Below are 22,989 nucleotides of genomic sequence, written 5' to 3' on the forward strand. Positions count from 1 at the left end.
AAACTCTTTTGCCAAGCAGGAATACTTTAGGTAGGTAAGCACATGGAAGCGTCCAGAAAGAAATAAAGGGAGGTATCAAGGTTTTAAAACAAATTTAAAGGTATTGGTACAGTCAGCCGGTTTATCTCCTTTGCAGTTTTATTATCTGGTGTAGCAAAAGCTCAGCCAGTGGAGGTCCAATAAGCTAGGGCGAGTGCGGGAAAGGCATCGCGGCGTGGGGGGAAGGGGCCAAGGGGGCGGAGTGCGCGCGCGCAGCAACCTGACGCTGAGCGATCAGTCTCACTTCGACCACCATCACGGTCGTGTGTGATCCGACGCGTTGCGATATCGTTACGTTCTCGTGTGTTGTCCGCTCCATTTGTGGAATCTGTGGAGTGCTGTAGGTGCAGTGCTGTGACAGTGTGTTTTTGGTAATACTGAATAGTGTATCGCTACAAAATACCACTGTCATCCGTGTGCGGCTCTTTACTCGGAGTTGCCTAACGGCTGTTCGCCTAGCGAGGGAAGGCGGATTGCTTGCACCGGGAGGAATGAGCCCCGTACATTACTGCTCCCACACTCACCGATGATCTCAAGGTTGGCATCTCGCACACTTACCAACCACGTCCTAACGTATGTCGCAACTGTGCAATATCTCGCATTCTCTTCTACTCTCTATTCTAGACTGTTACAATAACATTCGTTCCGAACTTCCATTTCGAACATTCACTTCATAAATATTAACCGCGCCTCTCTGCTAACATTTTTAACGCTTAGCTAAATTTGTATTCTTATAAGAATATTTGTATTCAAAATGTGTTGTTTCATGTATGAAGTACCGGTTTAATTTTTACATTATAATGCAAAATCGGTCAAGCAAAACGTAATAATAACAATAAATCTAGTTCACATGTTAATGCAATTCTAAATTAATATTTTAAGCTCTTAACACTTCAAATTAAGTATAATTTTGATACGAATTAGTAGCTCTACTAAACGTCAAAAACCTCTTACCATTGCTCAATAATAATAGATCGAGAGTTATGGGAGTAAAAGCATTTTAAAGGTAATGGTAATTTTAAACGTAATGCTATTACAAAACTTAGTTTCACTAGATGGCGCTTGGGATCCATTTATATAAGCTGGACCTGCCCCCGCCTTATAAACCAAGCTGATTTCCTTAGCGTCATCCGGGGGCATATATTTGTGATAATTTTTTTAATATAAAGCTCTTGTAAAATATTTTTACTTCTGTTATATTTTAGACGCTGTTAGATTTTTTCGGACATAAAAAATTTCAAGTCCACATAAAAATTTCCAACTACTTTCATTAATTATTATCTGAAACGAGTTATATGTTTCACATCATCCCTCATTTATTGTATGGCAACCCAAGTTTACTATTACTGTTAACCATATTGTTTAATTATGAGTTCATATAAATATTAAATACCCTTAGATTATCAGGTTTCATATACATATTTCGCAATTATATATGTTATATGAATAAGGTACCTTAAAAATATATTTTATTGAAATATTAAATTTATATTATTTTATATTGTAGCCCATTGCAAATAAGAATAATTTAATAATCTCAGTAGGTTTTACTATTAGTAAAACTTATTGAGACTTAATTTACATTATTTGTTTTTCAAATTAAACAGTTTTATAATAAAGCAAAAAACCACCTATATATTTAAGCTAAAAACGAGTTCATAGTTAAATATAACATAACTTGAAAACTTCTATATAGGGTTTAAAGACGTTACCTACAACGTCCAAATAAATATAAAAAAAATAGCGTTTGTATTAGAGAAAGTAATAATTTCACGCTCAATAAGTGATCGATTAGGTTATGCGAAAACTACTTTTTGAGCACTATATTTATGTTATATAAATATAGTATCATTACTTCCTACATTGATCTTACAATCATAGATTTTATGTCGTATTAAAAATACATATTTACGTTGCATAAAGAACGGTAAAGCAAAAAATATACTAACTAATACAATTATATAGTAAACAACAAAAAGCTGCTCTAAGTGATTAATTATAAAATGAGTTAAAAAATTGTTGGTTATTATTTGTATACCATTTGTATATTTTTGTACAAATTGTAGCGTTTTCTAATAAAAGAGATTGATATTACTATATATTAAATAAAAAAAAACTTTTCGAATTATAATTTTGTTTAAACTGAAAATGTATGTATGTTTTAACAGGCTATCTAAGCGTAATATAGTTTTAAAGTTCGAATTGTATTCATATAAAAAATTATATAAACATTATAATATAAAAACAGTAATATCAGTAATTTTTTCGTTAAGTGCATAATGAAGATTTCTTTTGAAGCATGAATATAAAAAGATAAAAATATAATTATATCTAATTTTTTGAACGTTAAATCAGCACTGAAATGAATTTATAACAGGAATTGTGTTTAAAAAAATATGTTTATCACTAAATATGTAAAAAACTTTGCTTACATTATCAAGTACTTACGGATTTTTACATATGCATCTACGTATTTTGAACTGAGTTTATACTAGAACGAGAAAAAATATCAGCCTTGACCCGTTCCATCCGTACAACGTGAACAAAAAATTGAACCTCGTAAAAGAAAATGTGTGCGAAATTATTTAGAGAATAAAAAAATATTAATTGACTATAGAACATTTCATGGACTATAGTCTATAGTGGGTGGATTTTGAATGGAAAGCGTGTTTGCCTTCGATTTATGAATCATACTGGCGGTTGACGTCACATCGCAAATTCTTCGACAATGTATTTTTTATAAAGCGTTTAGCCAATAAAAACTATTTAAATCATAATTAATTTAAAAAATATGCACAACGGATATGAATATCTCTACCTTATGTCATATAATTAAAATTTATTATATATACAGTGATAATAACCATGAGAAAACTATTTTTGAATATAAATTTAAGACCGTGATAAATTTGCCATTACCTCGACTACAACATCTTAGTATAAATTAAAACTAAGTATAAATACTTTACCTATACCCCTTGTAGACTTGACCCCTAATAGGTAAAGTGCATTTTCACGGCTTGTTAAAACGTTTGCAGTATTTGTAGTATTAATAGATATAAGGTTTAATTAAAAACAGGTATTTATAACCTTTAGCTAGGGTTCAGCCTATACAATTCAATAAGAAATTTAAATCATGAATTGAACAAGAAAATTATTGACTCATAGTCCAAATACATGTAAATGTTTGTGAGTGTATTTATTGAATTGAGGTCTAGATGCAGTGTCTTCGCTGAAGCGTGTCGCCGATAAACTAATGCTTGGCTCCAAGGCCTCTTTGTTACATTCTATTCCCACAAACGAGTTAATTGTAATCAACTACAGATCAGAGGTTTTCTTTAGTATTTCGTCACATCCCTATTCTTAGGTGGTCGAGACAATGCATCTGTATCTTATTCTAATCTGTATTTGATGTAATGTGCACAGTATTATTTTAAATCATTTAAGAGCTCGTTCTGCTCTGCGTCTCAGGTAAAAAAAGTTGGGTATCACTACACTATCGGTGATTATGGCAGGTTATATTAAGGCACAGGTGACGTTTTACCCTAGAATGAGAACACCTGTTGTGTCTGTGGGCACTCAAGCGGCGAACGTGCCCGTTATGTCATTCCATTCCAATGTACTATTAGTTTGTCCCATACTCTCACGCGTTTGTCATCAATCTCTTATGTCTGTGGGAAATTTTATACAGATATACTTATTAAGGAATCGCTGTTTATGGTGTGTTATAGTCACTCTAATTGTTGCATTTTTTAATAACATTACAAATGCTTGACAATGTTTGTTTTCTACATCTTTCAGTTTTCCGTTTACATTAATAATTAAGGCATGTGCACTCGTGGGAAGTTTCATACGCATTTCTTTGTTCTGATATGAATATGTCTGTTGTAAACTAATAAAAGCCAAAACTATCCCACGGGCTTTTTCTGTGTAGGTATGTTCATAAGGATAGAACAAATATAAGCTCTTTAATAATTCAAATCACAATCATACCCCGATGTCGCCGTCCGTCGTCACCGGAACACATGAGCGAGTCTTTCTCTTTTATTTGATGTTATCGTCCAAACACGCACGATGTTCCGCCAAACGTCAAAGTTTTCCGTCTATTGGCAATTGGCATTGTTGTTTTTGAAACAATAATAAATCTTGAAAAGGAGTAGGAATATAATTTTCGCACTACAATACTTATTTATCTTTTCAATAATCAATACCAATATATATACATATAAGTGTGTAGTCTTTTTACATATTTAAGATTATAAAAAAAAATCCATTGCCAAAAAAACTTTCGGATGTTAATTGGTGGATAGTTTGTAGAGACGTTTATATATATTATAAAGCTTTTAATGAAAATTGTTGTGACATTCCAGATAAATATATGCCAACATTAGTGCCAACACAACCGTTGAGCACAGACAGACCGCGAAGAATAATTTAATTTTATAATAATAAAAAAATCACTTCACAATTCTTACTGCTAGTTGTTTATTTATTAACATAAATTTAATTAAAGCATAATAACCAAATTGTCTTTAAATTTTAAAAAACAGTTAAGGCTAAATAAATCACCAAGTTCAAAATATACGTTCGGTGACTGCAAGTACTGATTTAACCATAGTATTTCCACTATAGTTTAAATACGGTTGTATAGTCCCGCTATTGTTACTACTAGTACCGTTTGTAATATGCAATCACAATTGGAAGCAATCAATTTCATTACTCATACTTTTATCTTTTAAACTTGCCTTTGACAAACAACATACAACCGGAAGTACATATATATACTCTTATCAGTTATCAAGCCTACGAAATTACAATTGATCACAGGTTCATAGATGTTTTGAAAATGAATAGAAATTAAATAACCTTTCGTTACGTTTAAAAAGTGAATTATCTTTTTTTATAAATTACTATGACCTAAGCACGGTTCTGGCCGCGATATATTTAGTTTCTGAGTCAGAATACCTAACCTACTCGAGTATAGTTGTAAAGAAAGAATAAGAATTTACCAGTAAATTAAAGCAAACAATTATTCGGATATTTACTATTTGAGTGACTTCTTTTCTTTAATGAATGTACGGTTTGTCCCACACAATTGGTAATGTGGAATTATTTCTCAAGAGAGAAACTGACATGCAGCTTTGTTTGTAGCCTACTTTCCGTACAAACGGCATGGCAGCGAACGAAACGATACGTGAAAGTGAATGGCGCAAGTTCATACGGACGGTCCTCTCTTTACGGCTCATTTGATCCGAACACGCAAACCCGAACTTTTATTGGGATTATTTATGATGTAACAATGTATTTTCACAGTAAACCACTGACAGTAGTACAACAGTTGCACAGGTGTGAATATATAAACCAATATTACTTGAATAAGGTTTTTATCAACTATTAATTAAACTGGTTGTTATAAATTTAACAATAGTGTGTCTGTATGTATTGTTTTATTATAGCTTATAAATATTTGACGTATTCAGCTATTATTTCTAAAGTTATTGTATTTATAATCATAATTTTTTACTAAATCAAGTCGAAGTGAAAGTTTTTTGACTGCGTGTCTGTGTAATACCGGTGAGTAAAAACTACGGTTACACTTTATTAAGATTTATGTTACTAATTTCAAGTTTTTGAATATTTGGTCATTAACTTGGGATTACTGAACCATGTTATAGCAATTATATAAATATAAATGTTAAATAAGTATAAAAATATTTGGAAGGTAAAAGTTATCGCTTGTGTTCGTAACAATAGAATGGTCTTTATAAAAGCTTCTGAAGATGTCAAGGTTGACACCGGAGACAATTTAAATATGGATGTTTCTGGTTATGTGACGTGACCTTAGTAAATTTGCGTAATTCTCGATACTTGTGCACAATGTTTGTGGCATCAATTGACGAAACCTTGGGAAAAATGTTTAAATGCCAATAAGAACATTAAAATATTATCGATTATTAACTTGCTATTATTATACTTGATCGTTGTTGTATATTTTAAAAAATATAATTTAAAAATACTTTAAAAAGACAAATATTATTGAGAGTGACGATTTGGTCCAGAAGAAAAGCTACCTTTGTATAGATTTTAATGAATAAAAAAAAAATACATTAATTGAATCTTTTGTTTTTAATTACAAAGATTTTTCTATCATCAGTGGCCTTCTCTGATGTTCACTTATAATTTTCTTACGCTTTAACTTGTGTTAATCAAACCAAACCGCATCTGCTTTGCACGAAAACATACACTTTGTCTTTAAGGATGTGAGGAGTTAGCTATGAAATAAAATAATGTACTATGAAACACTTTTATCTACTGTAACTACTGTACTGTATGTAATACGGTTTCTTGTTAATAGCGGAAACGTCAAACCATAGTTTAATTTAAATGTTTGTCTTCCGTAATCTTCGATACCATTATTTGTTTATTATTTTATATTTTTTATGTATTAGATTACTTATAAAGGACCACCAATTTATTCGTTATGAATTACCTAATATGTGTGATCTAGATATACATTGTGACCAATTCTCAATTCGCTGTTACCTGACCTCGAGCAATAGCCTTCGCCTTTGTAGCTTACTTGAAATAACGGCTTGTATGAAAGACATTCACAGCAATCAACTATGTTTATTATGAATTAAATGATTCCATTTAAGAACACGTTTCTTCGGCTTATTCTATTTAAAACAAACAGTGCACTATCGCAACAAATTTTTTTTGGCTCGTTTATCCTAATTTAAATACTAATAAATAAAAAAAACATTTTTTCCTGTATTATAAATATTGCTGATATATTATTAAGTTGTTCTTGATACTATATAATTAAGTTCCAAGCGTTTCATCCTTTCTATTTTGTATTTTAAGTAAATCAATCGAATTTTTATATAGTAATATAATAAGTTGTTTTCTTTCTTTCAGAGAAAATGTATATAGAAACCCTACCACTCGTAGTTTGGACGCTCTTAGTAACGACGACAAATGTAAGTATATATACAATGAATATTGCATATTTACAATTTTTAATATAATTAACTATCCTACCTACAATGTGATTCCTTTATCATACTTAGCAAATAATGTTTGAAATTCTTCCGATCTCTTTTATCTATTCGCATCGTAAAATTAGGGACCATTCACCTTTGTCATTGAATGGATCAACTCTAGCGTAAAATACTAACTCATCAGTTAGTTATACAAATATCAAGATGCTTTTTCTGCTGGTAACTCTTTACATGCCTGTGGTTGTTAATATATTTTTTAATTGCAGGTAGCAACGCAAAGCCAATATGGAATAGGCTTAGGAATAAAACGAGAAGTATTTTTCTTAAATTTAGAAGACGGATATTTCGGCTGCCAAGTTAACGAATCGACACAAATTTTACAGTTATACGAATTATCAAAATTATGTGACGGTGTGCCCGATTGTTATAAAGCATCCGACGAACTTAGGACAGAACTAAAATGCACAGGTAGGCTCGCTTGAAAGAGTAAGTAAGCTATAGCTGAATTTGTTTTCATAAATTTTAACGTTCGTGTGTTTATTTTAAGATGACTGTACCAAAGATGATGGAGCGCGTTGTGAAAATGGCGCTTGTCTAAACGGTGTGTGTTACTGTAATGACGGTTTCGGTGGATGTAATTGCCAAGAGGAAGGTAGGAAACTACATGTTACTGCACAATAGATTAAGTTATTGTTTAGGACTTTCTTCATTGTTAATACTTTTTTTTAGACGTCAATGAATGTAAAGACCGGCCTTGTGATGTCTTTGCCCATTGCACAAACACCGTTGGAAGCTTTCAATGCTCATGTTTTCCGGGTTATGTTGGCGACGGGTTTACATGCAAAGGTAAAGTATTATTATAAGTTGCCTTTCTTTTTGTTTTTAATTTTACACTGACATTTGGACTCAACAATTTTGTTCAGAAAGCGTTGAGAGTTATCACTCAAACTTTTACTAGTATTGCCGACATGCGGCATGCCACAATACAAGAGAGTATTCAAAAAATATATCAATAAGGTGTTGTCTTAAAAGTTATTGGGAATAATAACAAGAAAAATATGAACACTTACTTATATTTTTGTGTACTTATACAATCATGATTTTTTTAGATGTAAATGAGTGCGAAGATCCAACAATATCAGCGAGATGTGTTAAAAACGCTGAATGCTGTAATTTACCTGCTCATTTCATTTGCAAGTGCAACCGTGGCTTTGAAGGAGACGGAGAAGAGGAATGTCGAGGTTTGTATTATTTGTTTGAATTGGATATTTTCCTTTGATTAAATATATTATTTTAACACATATAATTTATATTTTAGATATCGATGAATGTAAACGTCCAGGTGCTTGTGGTGTAAACGCAATTTGTCAAAACTATCCTGGGAACTACACCTGTGCATGTAAAGCCGGGTATACAGGAAATCCCTTTGACGGAGTAAGTACTTGATTTATCGAGTTTTGAAGTCAGACGGTTGTTGGCATATCACTAAGTGCCTAGATGAAATATCTCCAAGAGGTGTTGGCAGGAGTTCAGTTTTGTCACTGTTTTAGAGGAGCCAATATTTAAAAAAAGAAATGTTTAAAATTTATAATTTTTTTTCTTAAGTGCGTTGATGTGGACGAGTGCAGTCATGACAAAGCGTGCGGGAAGGGTGCTGAGTGCCGTAATCTCGAGGGTGGCTATGAGTGCAGTTGCCCACATGGATTAGAGGGAGATCCACGCGTTGACTGTCTTGATAACAATTTATGCAGAAGCGTTTCATGTGGGCGCGACGCACTCTGTGAAAACCTTCCTGGTGCCCATCGCTGCGTTTGTCCCCCAGGTTATGAAGGCAATCCTGACGTCCAATGTATTGGTAAGATAAAAAATTACATTACTGATTAGTGTGTTATAAACACTTTTATGGCACTAACGCTTCTGTATATTCTTAATCTTCGGCTTCATGAGTCGAGTATTGCCGCAGAGGAGATGTGGTAACCTCACGCTTTACTAATCTAATCAATCACAACATTAATAATTACTAAAAATATAAGTTGCTACATTTCAGATATTGTACTTTCTTAAATGACTTTGGAGTGTCGATGAATATTATTTATTGGATTTAAAAAAGAACGCTTGTCATGTATTTCATTCTTGTACTGGAACTTCCGACTTTCTAGCTCTAAACGTCTATCACCGTATTTCCGTGTACCTGCTTCTTCTTCTTCAATAAACGTTTGGAGTATCTGCGTGGTATGTTTAATAATTTTCACAGAGGGTATTCATAATAAATTTGTAAGTTATTTTTACACCAGACGTGGATGAGTGTAAGAGTGGCAAGTCTGTCTGCGGCGCCAATGCAAAGTGCACAAATACCGTTGGCAGTTTTGTATGCACATGTGGGCCTGAGTATACGGGCGATCCTAATTCACCTGAGGGATGTCATGATATTAATGAATGTGAAATCTTGGAGCATCCTTGTGGTTTAAGAGCCTTGTGTGAAAACACTGACCCGGGATACAATTGTGTTTGTCCACAAGGATATGCAGCAAAACCGGACCCACAAATTGCTTGTGAACAGGTATAATATATAGATATAATTCATTAAGTTCTACGTCTTGTAGAATTATAAAATTAACGGTTTCTTAAAATTTCAGGTTGATGTAAACACATTATGCAAGTCTAATTTTGATTGTACTAACAATGCTGAATGTAAAGAACATCAATGCTATTGTAAAGATGGTTTTGATGCTAAAGGTTCCTTCTGCGTTGACATTGATGAGTGTCAAAATAAAACAGTATGCGGAGATAACGCAGTATGTTCAAATTCACAAGGAAGTTATAAATGTGAATGCGGCGTAGGATATATTGGATCTCCACCCAATATAATTTGTAGAGCACCTTGTGAAGATGTACAATGTGGCGACCATTCTTATTGCAAGCCAGATGGATCAAATGCCTATTGTGTTTGCGAAGACGGCTGGACATTTGATCCAAGTGACATATCCGTGGGCTGTGTTGACATTAATGAATGTGATTTGTCTATTGGAATTACTGGACGTTGTGGTCAAAACGCTCACTGCTCTAATACTTTAGGAAGTTTTGGTTGTAGTTGTCCAGAAGGCTACACTGGTGATGCTTATATTGAATGTTTCGATTTGAATGAATGCTTAAATGAAAATTCGTGTGGTATAGGAGCAAACTGTATTAATATTGAAGGATCCTTTATTTGCGAATGTCCCGAAGGAACTATACCGGATCCTGAACCTAACATAAGATGTTCGGAAATTATTCTATGTAAAATGGACAAAGATTGTCCCGGAAATGCCATATGCGATTCAAATAAGAAGTGTGTCTGTCCGGAACCTAATATTGGCAACGATTGCCGTCGTAAGTTCAAAATAATTGTATATCTTTTTTTGTATGGCTAAATTTTTTATGTTTATGTCATTCAAATATACTATTTTCTTTATAGATCCATGCGAGTCTTTACAATGTGGAAGCAATTCAGAATGTCTTCTTACTGATCAAACTGCTCAATGTACATGCCGCAGTGGATTTACTGGTAATCCATTATCGGTTATTGGATGTCAAGATATTAACGAGTGTACTTTTAATTCATGTTCAACTGGTGCTGTATGTAAGAACTTGCCTGGTAGTTTCCAATGTGAATGCCCAGGCAACTTTAGTGGAGATCCTTATATAAATGGATGTGTTATGAGTAAAACACCTAATGGTTGCAGTAATATTAATCCATGTCCGCTTGGTGAGCAGTGTGTTCTACACGAAGGGGAAAATGTTTGTATATGTTCACAAGGTTTTTCTCGAAATGAGGAAACTAGCCAATGTGAAGATATAAATGAATGTATACTAAACGGACGTACTCCATGCGGATTAAATGCATTATGTAAAAATTTACCTGGAAGCTATGAATGTAAATGTCCTCCAGAATATAGTGGCAATCCATACAAACTATGTGAAATATGTGATGACATAAATTGCCAGTGTTTACCACCATACAAAGTTGTAGACGGCATTTGTGTTTTATCCGGCTGTTCAAATGGCAAAAAATGTGGTTCAGGAGCAGAATGTATTATAATTTCTGATGGAGTTAGCTATTGTGCATGTCCTGCTGGATACTCTCAAAGCCCAGATGGTGCTTGTGAAGACATCAATGAGTGCAATTTTGATCATCCAGTTTGTGGCTTTGGGGCTGAATGTGTAAATACAATTGGATCTTATAGTTGCAAGTGTCCTCCGGGATATGGTAAAGATGATGTGTCAGGTCATTGCAGCTTGAACCAAAAGAAGTGTATAAGTGATTCAGACTGTTTCTCCAATGAAAAGTGTGTGCAACCAGGAAATTGTGTATGTCCACCCCCTTTTTATTTAGACGTAACAGATGGGCAGAAATGTAAGAGTCCGTGCGAACGATTTGTTTGTGGAATAAATGCTAAATGCACACCAAGTGATCCTCCCAAATGTATGTGTATGCCTGGTTTTGAAGGAGATCCTTACACTGGTTGTACTAATAGAAATGAGTGTCACAGTGCACCTTGCGCTTATGGTGCTATATGTCATGATGAAAGAGGTGGATATAAGTGTACGTGTCCACAAAATATGATAGGAGATCCATACAAAGGAGGATGTAAGTTATGCTTTTTATTAGATTTAATTAAAATTATGTTATAATTTAATTTTGTGTTCAAAAATATGTTGATTAATTATTTTAGGTACAACAGAAGCTGGCTCGCTACCTAGACAATTGTGTAGTAAAAGTAACCAATGTCCCAATAATCTCGCTTGTTTGAATCGTACTTGTTTATCTCCTTGTACAACTGTTGCTTGTGGACCCAACGCTTTTTGTGAAGTCGACAATCATGCTGCTTGGTGTCGCTGTAATCCAGGTTATACAAAACCAGAAGGCGGAAAATGTATTTCCGGTAAATAAGACAATTTGTCTATTTTTTGATTGCTTTATTCTTATTAAATTTATGAAACTTAATTTATCAGCACTAAATGTCTTAAATTTGACAGAATAGGTTATAAAATAACATTTCGGTAATTATTAACACTTTCATTCGTTATATTAGAATATTCTTTATGAAATTTTATGAATAATCATTCTGTTCATGCAATTAAATCGTATAAAAGCTGTATTAAATATTTATGAATTTTAGGTTGTGATAATTATGCTTGTGCTTCGGGTGCGCAATGTATAATATCAAAAAGTGGGCCGACTTGTGTTTGCCCAGAAGGTTTGGTTGGAAATCCATTTCCCGGGGGATCCTGTAAGACGGACACTTGCGGACCAGGTCTGTCTTGTGATGAGCCCTTAACTTGCGTATCAGGACGATGTCGGCAACGATGTGAGAATGTTGTTTGTGGAGTCGGTGCGTCCTGTGACGAAGAAAGTGGTCGCTGTGTTTGCAATACATTCTTTGTTGGAAATCCGGATCTTCTATGCATGCCTCGTAAGTGTAGTTTTTTATGATCAGGTTTTCTTATTGATATTTGATATATTAATATGATTATTTATTTCAGCTGTTATACCTCCAAATTGTGAACCTGGTTGTGGGCAGAATGCTCATTGCATGTATGGACAAATAAATACTTGTAAATGTGACAAAGGTTACACAGGAAATCCCTATTTACGGTGTACAACTCGAAAACAGATAACTTGTGCTAGTACTAAATGCGGTACAAATGCAATTTGCCAGCAAACAAGATCGCATGTTGAATGCTTGTGTCCCCCTGGATATTTAGGAAATCCGAACTTGCAATGTATAGATATTGATGAGTGTAGTTCAAGACCATGCGGAGAAAATGCTATTTGTATTAACACCCCAGGAAGCTACAGTTGTGTTTGCAGAAGCAAATATGTTGGTAATCCATATGAATTGTGTACGCAAATAACTCTTTCCAAATGTGTAGATGGTAGCGGTTGTTCATGTTCGAGCAATGTCACATGCCCTGATGGATATGTTTGTGAAGCGTCTAAATGTGTAGACAAATGTCGAACTATGACATGCGGCCCGAAGTCAATTTGTGAAGGAGGTAAATGTATGTGTTTACCTGACTACATAGGTAATCCCAACGACCTTATTCAAGGTTGCACCTTAAACAAAAAGTGCATTATAGATGGAGACTGTCAGGATTCAGAAATATGTTTCCAAATTGGTAAAAGTGTCCGGAAATGTGTAGACGCTTGTAGTAAAATACAATGTGGACCTAATTCTCTATGTTTAACCACTAACCACCAAGCACATTGTATTTGTGTAGAGGGCTACGTAGGCAAACCAAGTGATATTAAAACTGGATGTCATTTGCAACAAAAGGAACCAAATGAAGTAGAATGCAATGTAAATAGTGATTGTACACCACCACAGATTTGTGATGCAGTAGATGGTACGACAAAAAGATGTTTAGATTTGTGTTCAACTGTTGCATGCAGTGCCAATGAAATCTGCAAAGTTATGGATGACATTGCTCGTTGTGAGTGCAAAGAAGGTTTTATTTGGAATCCCGTTAGTTCAAATTGTGAACAACCAACAACGCCAAACTGTGGTAAAGATGATGACTGTGAAGATAATAGGTCATGTCAAAGAGATGTTTTAGGTGTAAAAAAATGTATTGATAACTGCTTGTTATTTACCTGTCCACAAAACTCAAAGTGTATTTCTAAAAATCACAAGAGTCAATGTGAATGTTTATCAGGATTTGTTGGTAATCCTAATGATCGCGACGGTTGTCTACCTATAGATAAAAATGAATGTATGAACGATGTTGAATGTAAAGAAGATGAAATTTGCAAAAATATTGGTAACATAAATAAGTGCATACCAGCCTGTCAGGACGTCCACTGTGGACCAAACGCTGTCTGCGTTACAAATAACCATGATGCTAAATGTCAATGCCCATCGGGTCCTTATACGGGTAATCCCGACGATCTAGATAAAGGATGTCAATCAGTACCCTGCGTTTACAATATCGACTGCCTCTCTCATGAGCTTTGCAATCGGATGACCCATAAATGCATTAATGTATGTGATGAAAATAGTTGCGGTGAAAATTCAGTATGCATAGCAGATGAACATAAGTTTGAATGCCAATGCTTAAGTGGTTATATGCCAGACCCCATACCGGACATAGCTTGTAAGAAGCTAGATTTATGTAATCCTAATCCTTGTCATCCTACTGCATTATGTGAACCTCTCCAATTAACTTACAACTGCATATGTCCTACTGGATATGTTGGAGATCCTTTAAAAGAAGGTTGTAGGAAGCAAGGCGAGTGTCCAAATGGCGATATTGATTGCTTAGCCGACTCTGCTTGTATTAATGGCCAGTGTATAAATCCATGTGAAGGAGCATGCGGTGTCAATTCTATATGTAAAGTTGTTGATAGAAAAGCAGTGTGCTCATGTCCATACGGCTATGAATATGCTCAGAATGATAAATACTGTAAGAAAAAAGTGGTATCATGCATAAACAATTATGATTGTAACGGGGATGTTTGCCACAACGGCCAATGTTTTACGCCTTGTAAAAATATAAGTCATTGCGACCCTGGTGAGGTATGTATAAAAAATTACTGCATGAATCAATGCAAGAACCATGCGGAATGTAGTATTGGACAAGCGTGTGTAGAAGGCAAATGTTTAATAGGCTGTAGAGCAAACGACGATTGTCCTAATGAAGAATCTTGTACGAATAATAAATGTGTAAACCCATGCCAGGCCACTAAAGTGTGTGGCCCTAATGCAATATGTTCACGAATAAATCATAGTACAATGTGCCATTGTCCTGTAGGATTTGAAGGCTCCCCAACACCGCAACAAGGGTGTGTTCGTAAACCAGCACCCTGTGTTAAAACCTCGCAATGTCCTCCAGATCATATGTGCATCGGCTTTTTCTGTCAAGTACCCTGTCTAAAACATTCAGATTGTGCCATGGGTGAAATGTGTCATGATAATAAATGCCATAAAATTTGTCATACCAGTAATAATTGCTTACACGGTGAACACTGTAGCGCAGGAGTATGTATTTCTGGTTGCAAAATTAACTCGGACTGCCTCAATAACCAACTTTGCATATCTAGTGAATGTAAATGTGAAGAGGGTTTTGAATTGATCAACGGCGAATGTAGTAACGTAAATGAATGCCTTAATAATCCTTGTCACCCATCTGCTCAGTGTATAGATTTAATAGGAACATATAAATGTGTCTGTCCAACTGAAGCAATTGGGGACCCCCACACTACAGGATGTTTATTGCCGAATCAATGTAGGCAAAGCAATCAGTGCGAAGATTCATTAGCATGTGTTAGAGGAAAATGTTCAAATCCTTGTCAGAGCAATGTATGTGGTTTAAATGCAGTTTGTACAGTTAACAAACACAGAATGGCATGTACCTGTGAAAATGGACATCTGGGAAATCCGTTTGACAAGAAAATTGGATGCGTTAAAGTTGAATGTGTTGTTGATTCTGATTGCTCTAATAATAAATTCTGTAGTCCAAAGACAAATAAATGTTCTGGTAAGTTATATAAATATCATACCTAGGATTTTCGCTAGTACACATAAAATGAAACTGTTTTTGAGATATGCAACGCACTACTTTAAAACTGTAAAGTAACCGATACATCGGTAACCGGTAGAACGTAAAATAAAACAATAAATGTGCGTTTATCCTGATAAACATAGCTTCATTTTAAATATAAGTATAATTGAATAAAATAGATCAATGAAAATAATAGTTGTATAGTATTATTATTAATTTCTGTTGTTTCAGATAAATGTGAAAATGGAGTATGCGAAGGAGGGAATTGTAAAATTATAAATCATAAACCAGTTTGCATGTGTTCGCCTGGATTTGAATTAATTAAAAGCACTTGCCAAGACATAGACGAGTGTTTAAAGAACCCATGTCCTACTAATGCTGTTTGTGGAAATAACGAAGGTTCTTTCACTTGTAATTGTGTTAATGGAACTGTATTTGAAACAGAAACTGGAAGTTGTAAAAGTCCTGGTCAGTGTGTAACTGATGGTGACTGTCCAGAAGAAACAAAATGTAATGATAATTATTGCATTAATCCTTGCGATTATATTAAATGTGGCAAAGGTGCTAAATGTATAGTAATAAAACACGAGCCTATTTGTCAATGCGAGCCAGACAGCGAGGGCGATCCTTATACAAGCTGTACCAAATTGCAATGTACGAAAGACTTAGATTGTCCGGACGAAGAAGCATGTAGTAATAACAAATGCATAAACTCTTGTAGTTTGCCACGTGCTTGTGGAAAGAATGCTAATTGTATATCAAGAAGTCATATTGGACAATGTTCTTGTGACCCAGGTTTCACAGGTGATCCTGTGCTTGGTTGTGCACCTATTCAGTTTTGTCAATTTGATAATAATAGATGTCCCGGAGGCACAAAATGTGTCGACAACGTATGCCTAGGTAAGGGAATAACAATCATAAGCTTATTTATGTCCAAAAGTATAATTTCCTATATAAATTATAAATTGACAAATAAATTAATATGTTAAAAATAATTTCAGGATTATGCACATCTTCACGAGATTGTTTTGATCAACAACTTTGTATAGACGGCACTTGTCGACAAACGTGCTATAAAAATAATACATGTCCATCATCCTTTTATTGCGATAAAAACAAAATGTGTACTAAAAGCATTAAATGTCTAAATGATGAAGATTGTGAGACCGATGAATTATGTTCTGAAACTAAAAATGGCATCTCTGAATGTATTAAATTGTGTCATAATCAGCCATGCGGGAGAAATGCATTTTGTGTTGGTTTAGCTCATAAACCGATATGTTCTTGTAAAGAAGGATTTTTCGGCGACCCGTTGAAAGGGTGTGATAAAAAAGAATGTGATGAAGACAAAGACTGTTCAGAAGATAAGACATGTCATAACAATATGTGTAAAATTGCGTGTCTTTATAAGAATGAATGTGGAGATAATACTATTTGTTCTTCGGAAAATCATAAACACGTTTGCTATTGTCAGCCCGGTTACACTGGAAATCCAATATCGGGATGCGTTGAAATTAATTGGTGCGAAGTAAAACCTTGTGGCATAGGTGCCGAATGTATCAATACAAAAAGTGAAGCAAAATGCGCGTGCCCAAGCGGTACTGTTGGCAACCCTTATAGTGAGGGATGTCACATCTCTCCTGAATGCCGATTTAACAGAGATTGCCCGAGCGAAGCGCGTTGTACTATTATTGACGGTGTGAGAAAATGCACAGGTAAAAAATTTATATAATGGATCAAAGCTTCAAAATATTAGGAATATATTAAATTAAGCTCAAATTAAAATAAAATATTGAAACAATATTTGATTACGATATTTTTTATAGATGCTTGTGAAAATGTAAAATGTGGACAAAATGCTGAGTGTGTAGCCACACGACACTCTGGGCAATGTAAATGTAAGATTGGGTACGAAGGAAATGCGGGTAATGGAAAAGGATGTCATCTTCGTGAAGTACCTTGTAAAAGTAATAAGGAATGTTCCGAGGCTCAATATTGTCGCAAAAGTATTTGCCAAGGTGCTTATTTAATAAACGTTCATTTTATGATTAATAATAGTGTAACTCCTAACGTTTCTGTGTTATAAAGTTTTCAAACAACTCCATTAACTCTATGTTTTAGGATTGTGTGCAATTGATGAAGAATGCGATTCAAATGAAAAATGCTTCAATGGGCAGTGCGTTAATCCATGTGAACTAGATCAAACATGTGGGTTAAATGCAGTATGTCATACAGAAAATCATGTTGTGCAATGCAGTTGCCCCTTCGGTTTTACCGGAAACCAAGATGTAGAATGTGTCAGAAGTAAGTGAAAATATTATGAACTACATATATTATAATTTTAGTATAACACGATATTATATTTTTTGTTTTTCACAGTGCCGAGATTGTGTGGAGGTGCTGGAGAATGTGAAGATGGCTTTGTCTGTAAAGAGTCGACCTGCTTGCCAAGATGCAGAAAAGATGAGGAATGTACTTTGAATGAACGATGTTCAGAAGGAACTTGTTTGCGTAAGTCTAAATTGATTTTTATTATAGGAGAGTTCTTACCTTTTCCTCAAAATATTTAAACACTATTTCTCAATAAATATATCTTTTCAGTGACGTGTCGTTTAGATAACGATTGTTTTTTGGGACACATTTGCTTATCCAATAGTTGTCGTTATGGATGCAGACACGATGACGATTGTAGGGAAGATGAGATTTGTAGAAACAATTATTGCAAAAATCCCTGTGCCAGTGATGTAAGCCCTTGTGGTCCAAACGCGGTTTGTTCCGTTGTAAATCGAAAAGCTATATGTTCATGTTTAGATGGGCTAATAGCAAATCCCACACCCAATATTGGTTGCGTGAGAACACCAGCTTTGTCTTGTCGAATACAAGCTGACTGTGCCACAGGCTGGAGATGTGAAGAAAATCGTTGTCGACCGAGTTGTAATTCAGAGAATTTTGAATGCTTAGAAGGCGAACGATGCAATGCAGGTTTATGTCGTTATGCTTGCACATCGGACGAAAATTGTTCCGACGATGAAGTTTGTGACGGTCGCTTTTGTGTGTTGGGCTGTAGATCAGATTCTGACTGCCTAAGTAACTTTGCTTGCCTATCCGGCCAATGCACAGACCCATGTAATAAACCAGGAACTTGTGGAGCTAACGCACTTTGTAGAGTTGTAGAACATCGTCCAATATGTACTTGTCCACAAAATTTAGTTGGGGATCCAAAATATGTCTGTAAGAGAATAGCAACTAATTGTGAAAGTGATAGTAACTGTCCTGATGGATTTAGTTGTTATGGTGATACCTGTTATCCATCTTGTCGAGGGTAACTATTTTATTCCTTCAAGTTTGACGTATGAGATAAAAATTCATTTTATTTTTTGGTCTATATGATACTTTGTATACTAGATTTGTAAAAGGTATAAATTGAATTGTTTTTCAGAGATGTTGTTTGTTTATCTAATGAAAAATGTATAAGAGGAATATGCAGGCTTGTTTGTAATAATGATGAGGCTTGCAGTGAAGGACAAATTTGCGAAAACAGAATTTGTAGGCAAGGGTGTCGAGATGACAATGCTTGCCAGAGCAATGAGGCTTGTATTAAAGGAAAATGTAAAGGTGAGAAAGATTGACCCCACTAAATTTGTTAGTATTTGTTAGAAGTTTATATATATATATATATATATATAAATAAACTACAGTTTTAATATGTTTATTCAATAATTTTTTTTCTTAATTCAACTATATATTATCGATGAGAATGTTTTAGATCCTTGCAGTGACAATGCAGTTTGTGGAATATGTGCCGATTGTAATGTCTTGAACCATCGAATTCAATGTAGTTGTTCTAGTAATTACACCGGTAATCCGCTTGTTGAGTGTAAGAAAAAGCCTTTACGTTGTGATGGTTTTTGCCCCTGTGACGAAAGTGGTTATTGTATCAATCTGTGTGAAAATAGTTCAAATTGCTCATGTGGTGAAAAATGTGTTAACGGAGGTTGCAGAACTTTATGTTCCCAGAAAACAAAATGTCCCGAGAGACATGTATGTTCACAGGGTGCTTGTGTACCCGGTTGTAACTATAATAATGATTGTGGCGAAGATATGGTTTGCTCCGCAAAGCAATGTGTAACAGTTTGTCGAGATAACTCTTGTGGAAAAAATGCATTATGCTTAGCAAACAAGCACCATGCTTTTTGCAGCTGCCCCAGTGGTTACTCTGGAGACCCAGAAAAGGAATGCAAAGCTTATGAGTGTATTAAAAATGAAGATTGTGGTTTAGACGAAGAGTGTACGTCTGCCAAAACATGTAGAAATGTGTGTCTCAATGCTTGTGGTGCCAATGCGATTTGCCGCTCAATTAATCGGGCACCACAATGTTCCTGTCCACCAACTTACCTGGGTAACCCAAAAGTTGAGTGTTCAAAACCAGCATCAGGCAGTTGCTTAAAAAACCCATGTGGAGTTAACGCACGATGTCGAGATTTGGAGGACGGCAGTTATGAGTGCACATGTCCACCAGGTTGTGTCGGAATTCCACAAAGACAATGCTTCTGTGGAACTATGGCCCCTTGTGCGTTTAAAGCTTGTGGTGTCAATGCACAGTGTCGTATAGGACAAAGAGGAGAAGCACTATGTTATTGTCCTCGTAACTATCCAAATGGTGATCCCAATATAGAATGTGAGTTTATTATTAAGTAATCCAAAGTTTATGTTATTTATTCATTATTTATAAATATTAATTACTAACTCTTTGTAAAGTTAAACGTTTTAGACTTGGTTGTAATATAGCAATAATTGGCTACAAAGTTTAATTTAATGTTTTTTCAGGTGCTCAGGAACGAAGTGTAGTAGATTGTAGAACTACAGGTTGTGGTATTAATGGAGAGTGTTTAAGAGAAGGTGCCGAATTCGTTTGTCGTTGTATACCTGGTACAGAGGGACAAGCTGATATCGAGTGTCATACCAGTGAGTAAATTAAGTTTTTATTATTCCTACAACTATGTCCAATTTTTACATTTTACACTTGTACAAATGCACGTTAATCGACGGGTGTATTAAAATGTATTTTTTTAAGTTTCCTTTAAAATAAAATGTAAAATTAAAAAAAAAATTAGCAGTTTCTGTCATAAATATTTTACTGTAAATATTTAATTAGTAAATTGTTGATTGTTAGCAAATATTTCTTAATAAAATATTGAGATTTAGGATATAACATTTCAAATTCTTGTACAAATATGTATTCTATAATTTAAAAATTTATAGCGTAACTACATATGTGTACAAAATATTCACATTTTAATTGAAATTAGTGGAAGCATTCTCACCGTTTGTGCTTGAATACAGTCAATTCGGCTTCATGTACATATTGCTTGTATTATAATATAACGTTATATACTTCTGATCATAAACTCTCAATTTCAAAAAGCATGCACTGTCTCGTGAGAAAGTTTCCTCTTCATGGCTGAAGGTACAGCTCTTTCGACTATGCTTCCTTCTTTCACATCTTCCTAGGTATCGAATGTACGAGTGACAAAGATTGTTCAGTAGACAAAGCTTGTTTAAGCTTACGTTGTGTGGATCCCTGCACAATTCGAGGCGCGTGCGGCGAAGATGCACTGTGTGTTTCAGTAATGCACCGAGCTCAATGCTCTTGTCCACAATGCTACATTGGCCAGCCTCGACTGGCCTGTCGCTTGGACTCAACATGCAAACCTACAGCAGACGCTAATGTTACCTTTACTTGTTCTGAAACAAAGGAATGTCCATCTAAACTAGCTTGTGATTTAACGACAAAACAATGTAGAAATCCATGTTTAAATTATCAAAACTGTCGAAGAAATCAAAAATGTGAAGTACGAAATCATAGGCCTGTTTGTGTTTGTCGTAATGGGTTCGCTCTTAATGACAAAGGGGAATTGACATGCGCTCCAGAATATGCTGAATGTACGAGAGATGAACAATGTCCTTCCAATGCAGTTTGTCGTGATACGAAATGTGTGAATCCTTGTCTAGCAACCAAACAACCTATTTGTCCCAAAGGAAAACAGTGTGATGTAGTAGAACACAAAGCTGTATGTATTTGTGTTGAAGACTGTAATCCGACAGCTTCTATATGTTTGAGAGATAATGGATGTCCCCAAAACCTGGCATGCATTAATTTCCAATGCAAAGACCCGTGCAAAGAAGCTTGTGGTGATGGCCCTTGTTCTGTTGAAGATCATCACCCAGTATGCAAGTTTTGTCCAAGTGGTTTTACTCATGATGAAAAACATGGATGTATTAAAGGTAATTCTGCGTATTCAGAAACTCAAATATTACAATTCTATTAGTTTTTATATTCAAGACATCTCGTTAATTGTTTTTCTTCATATTCCAGGAAAACTTGATAGTATACTTTATGACTCATCCAATTCTATTTCTATATTTCTTTTTCTAGCATGATTACTCTTTTTCCAACAGTAGAACTACTTCTAGACAAGGTAGATTCGCATGTTATTTCTTATCTGTGTACATACAAGCTTAAATTATATGAAGCAATTGTTTTATGAAAAATAATCTTCACTTAAACATTTTGGTGGTGGCAGCGCTTTGGTGACTTTAACGCTTTTGTCGCTTAAACATAACAGAAACAATGCAAAAAACTGACACGAGACAGAGTTTGCAAAGTTATGATTCATGCCTGTATTCTGGTTACTATTGTCCACACTATTTATAAACAGTTTCTATTATATATGATAGCCATTTCCCATATGATATGTAATTAAATCAGGTGTAGTTATATATCTATGTAAGAAAGCAGTTCTAAGCTATAAGTAGTCACTATCTTTCTGTCCTTTTATGTAAATTCAAAAAAAAAATATGTAAAGAGATTTATCTAAGTTGCGTCTTTTATTTGTATCATCATACTTTTGTTATACTGATAGTCACAAAATGCTATGATAAACAATGTAGTGAATAGCACTTGGTGACATTATTGGATGTCACAGCATTGTCATGCGGCGTTCACGAAGAGTGCGCAGCGTCGCTAGCATGCGTGAATGGGCGCTGCAGCGATCCATGCTCTGGCGGAGGACCCTGCGCTCCTGGCCATCATTGCTCAGTTCTTGACCACCAACCTGTCTGCTCCAAGGGTATACCAAAACTCTAGTTAGCTGTAAAAATATATAGTGTATAAAGTACTAATTATATGTTTCATTATATTTTAACTTCTTTATAGTTTGTCAATGTCAGACATCTGCTGACTGCGCCCGATATCCTAACACAAATTGCGATGGCTGCGTCTGCGTGCACGGTAAGAATAGTATATAATTAAATTTAAAATATTTAAAAAGCTTGACGTTTTGCCATAATAATAATTCAGGCTTTAAAGTATTTTAAAACTCAGATTGTTAAATAATTTATCACATAA

The 22,989-nt window shown here is 34.8% G+C and overlaps 1 protein-coding gene across 1 annotated transcript in view; it reads left to right on the forward strand.

Annotated features, from left to right (window-relative positions):
- Positions 1 to 291: 291 nt before the first annotated feature.
- Positions 292 to 22,989, forward strand: part of LOC116767528 (uncharacterized) — an 89,647-nt gene continuing 66,949 nt past the window's right edge. The window contains 26 exon segments of the mRNA XM_061527238.1: positions 292 to 576; positions 6,958 to 7,019; positions 7,307 to 7,508; positions 7,588 to 7,692; positions 7,770 to 7,886; positions 8,150 to 8,281; positions 8,359 to 8,474; positions 8,646 to 8,895; positions 9,335 to 9,600; positions 9,677 to 10,409; positions 10,495 to 11,667; positions 11,753 to 11,962; positions 12,200 to 12,493; positions 12,564 to 15,557; positions 15,813 to 16,481; positions 16,583 to 17,296; positions 17,408 to 17,599; positions 17,703 to 17,885; positions 17,961 to 18,092; positions 18,183 to 18,903; positions 19,021 to 19,196; positions 19,348 to 20,259; positions 20,409 to 20,546; positions 21,093 to 21,866; positions 22,568 to 22,711; positions 22,798 to 22,872. Of these exon segments, the coding sequence (XP_061383222.1) occupies positions 6,963 to 7,019; positions 7,307 to 7,508; positions 7,588 to 7,692; positions 7,770 to 7,886; positions 8,150 to 8,281; positions 8,359 to 8,474; positions 8,646 to 8,895; positions 9,335 to 9,600; positions 9,677 to 10,409; positions 10,495 to 11,667; positions 11,753 to 11,962; positions 12,200 to 12,493; positions 12,564 to 15,557; positions 15,813 to 16,481; positions 16,583 to 17,296; positions 17,408 to 17,599; positions 17,703 to 17,885; positions 17,961 to 18,092; positions 18,183 to 18,903; positions 19,021 to 19,196; positions 19,348 to 20,259; positions 20,409 to 20,546; positions 21,093 to 21,866; positions 22,568 to 22,711; positions 22,798 to 22,872 (11,479 nt within the window). The 5' untranslated portion in view covers positions 292 to 576; positions 6,958 to 6,962.

Source organism: Danaus plexippus, assembly GCF_018135715.1.
Source record: "Danaus plexippus chromosome 9 unlocalized genomic scaffold, MEX_DaPlex mxdp_24, whole genome shotgun sequence".
In the NCBI taxonomy this organism is placed as follows: Eukaryota; Metazoa; Arthropoda; class Insecta; order Lepidoptera; family Nymphalidae; genus Danaus; species Danaus plexippus.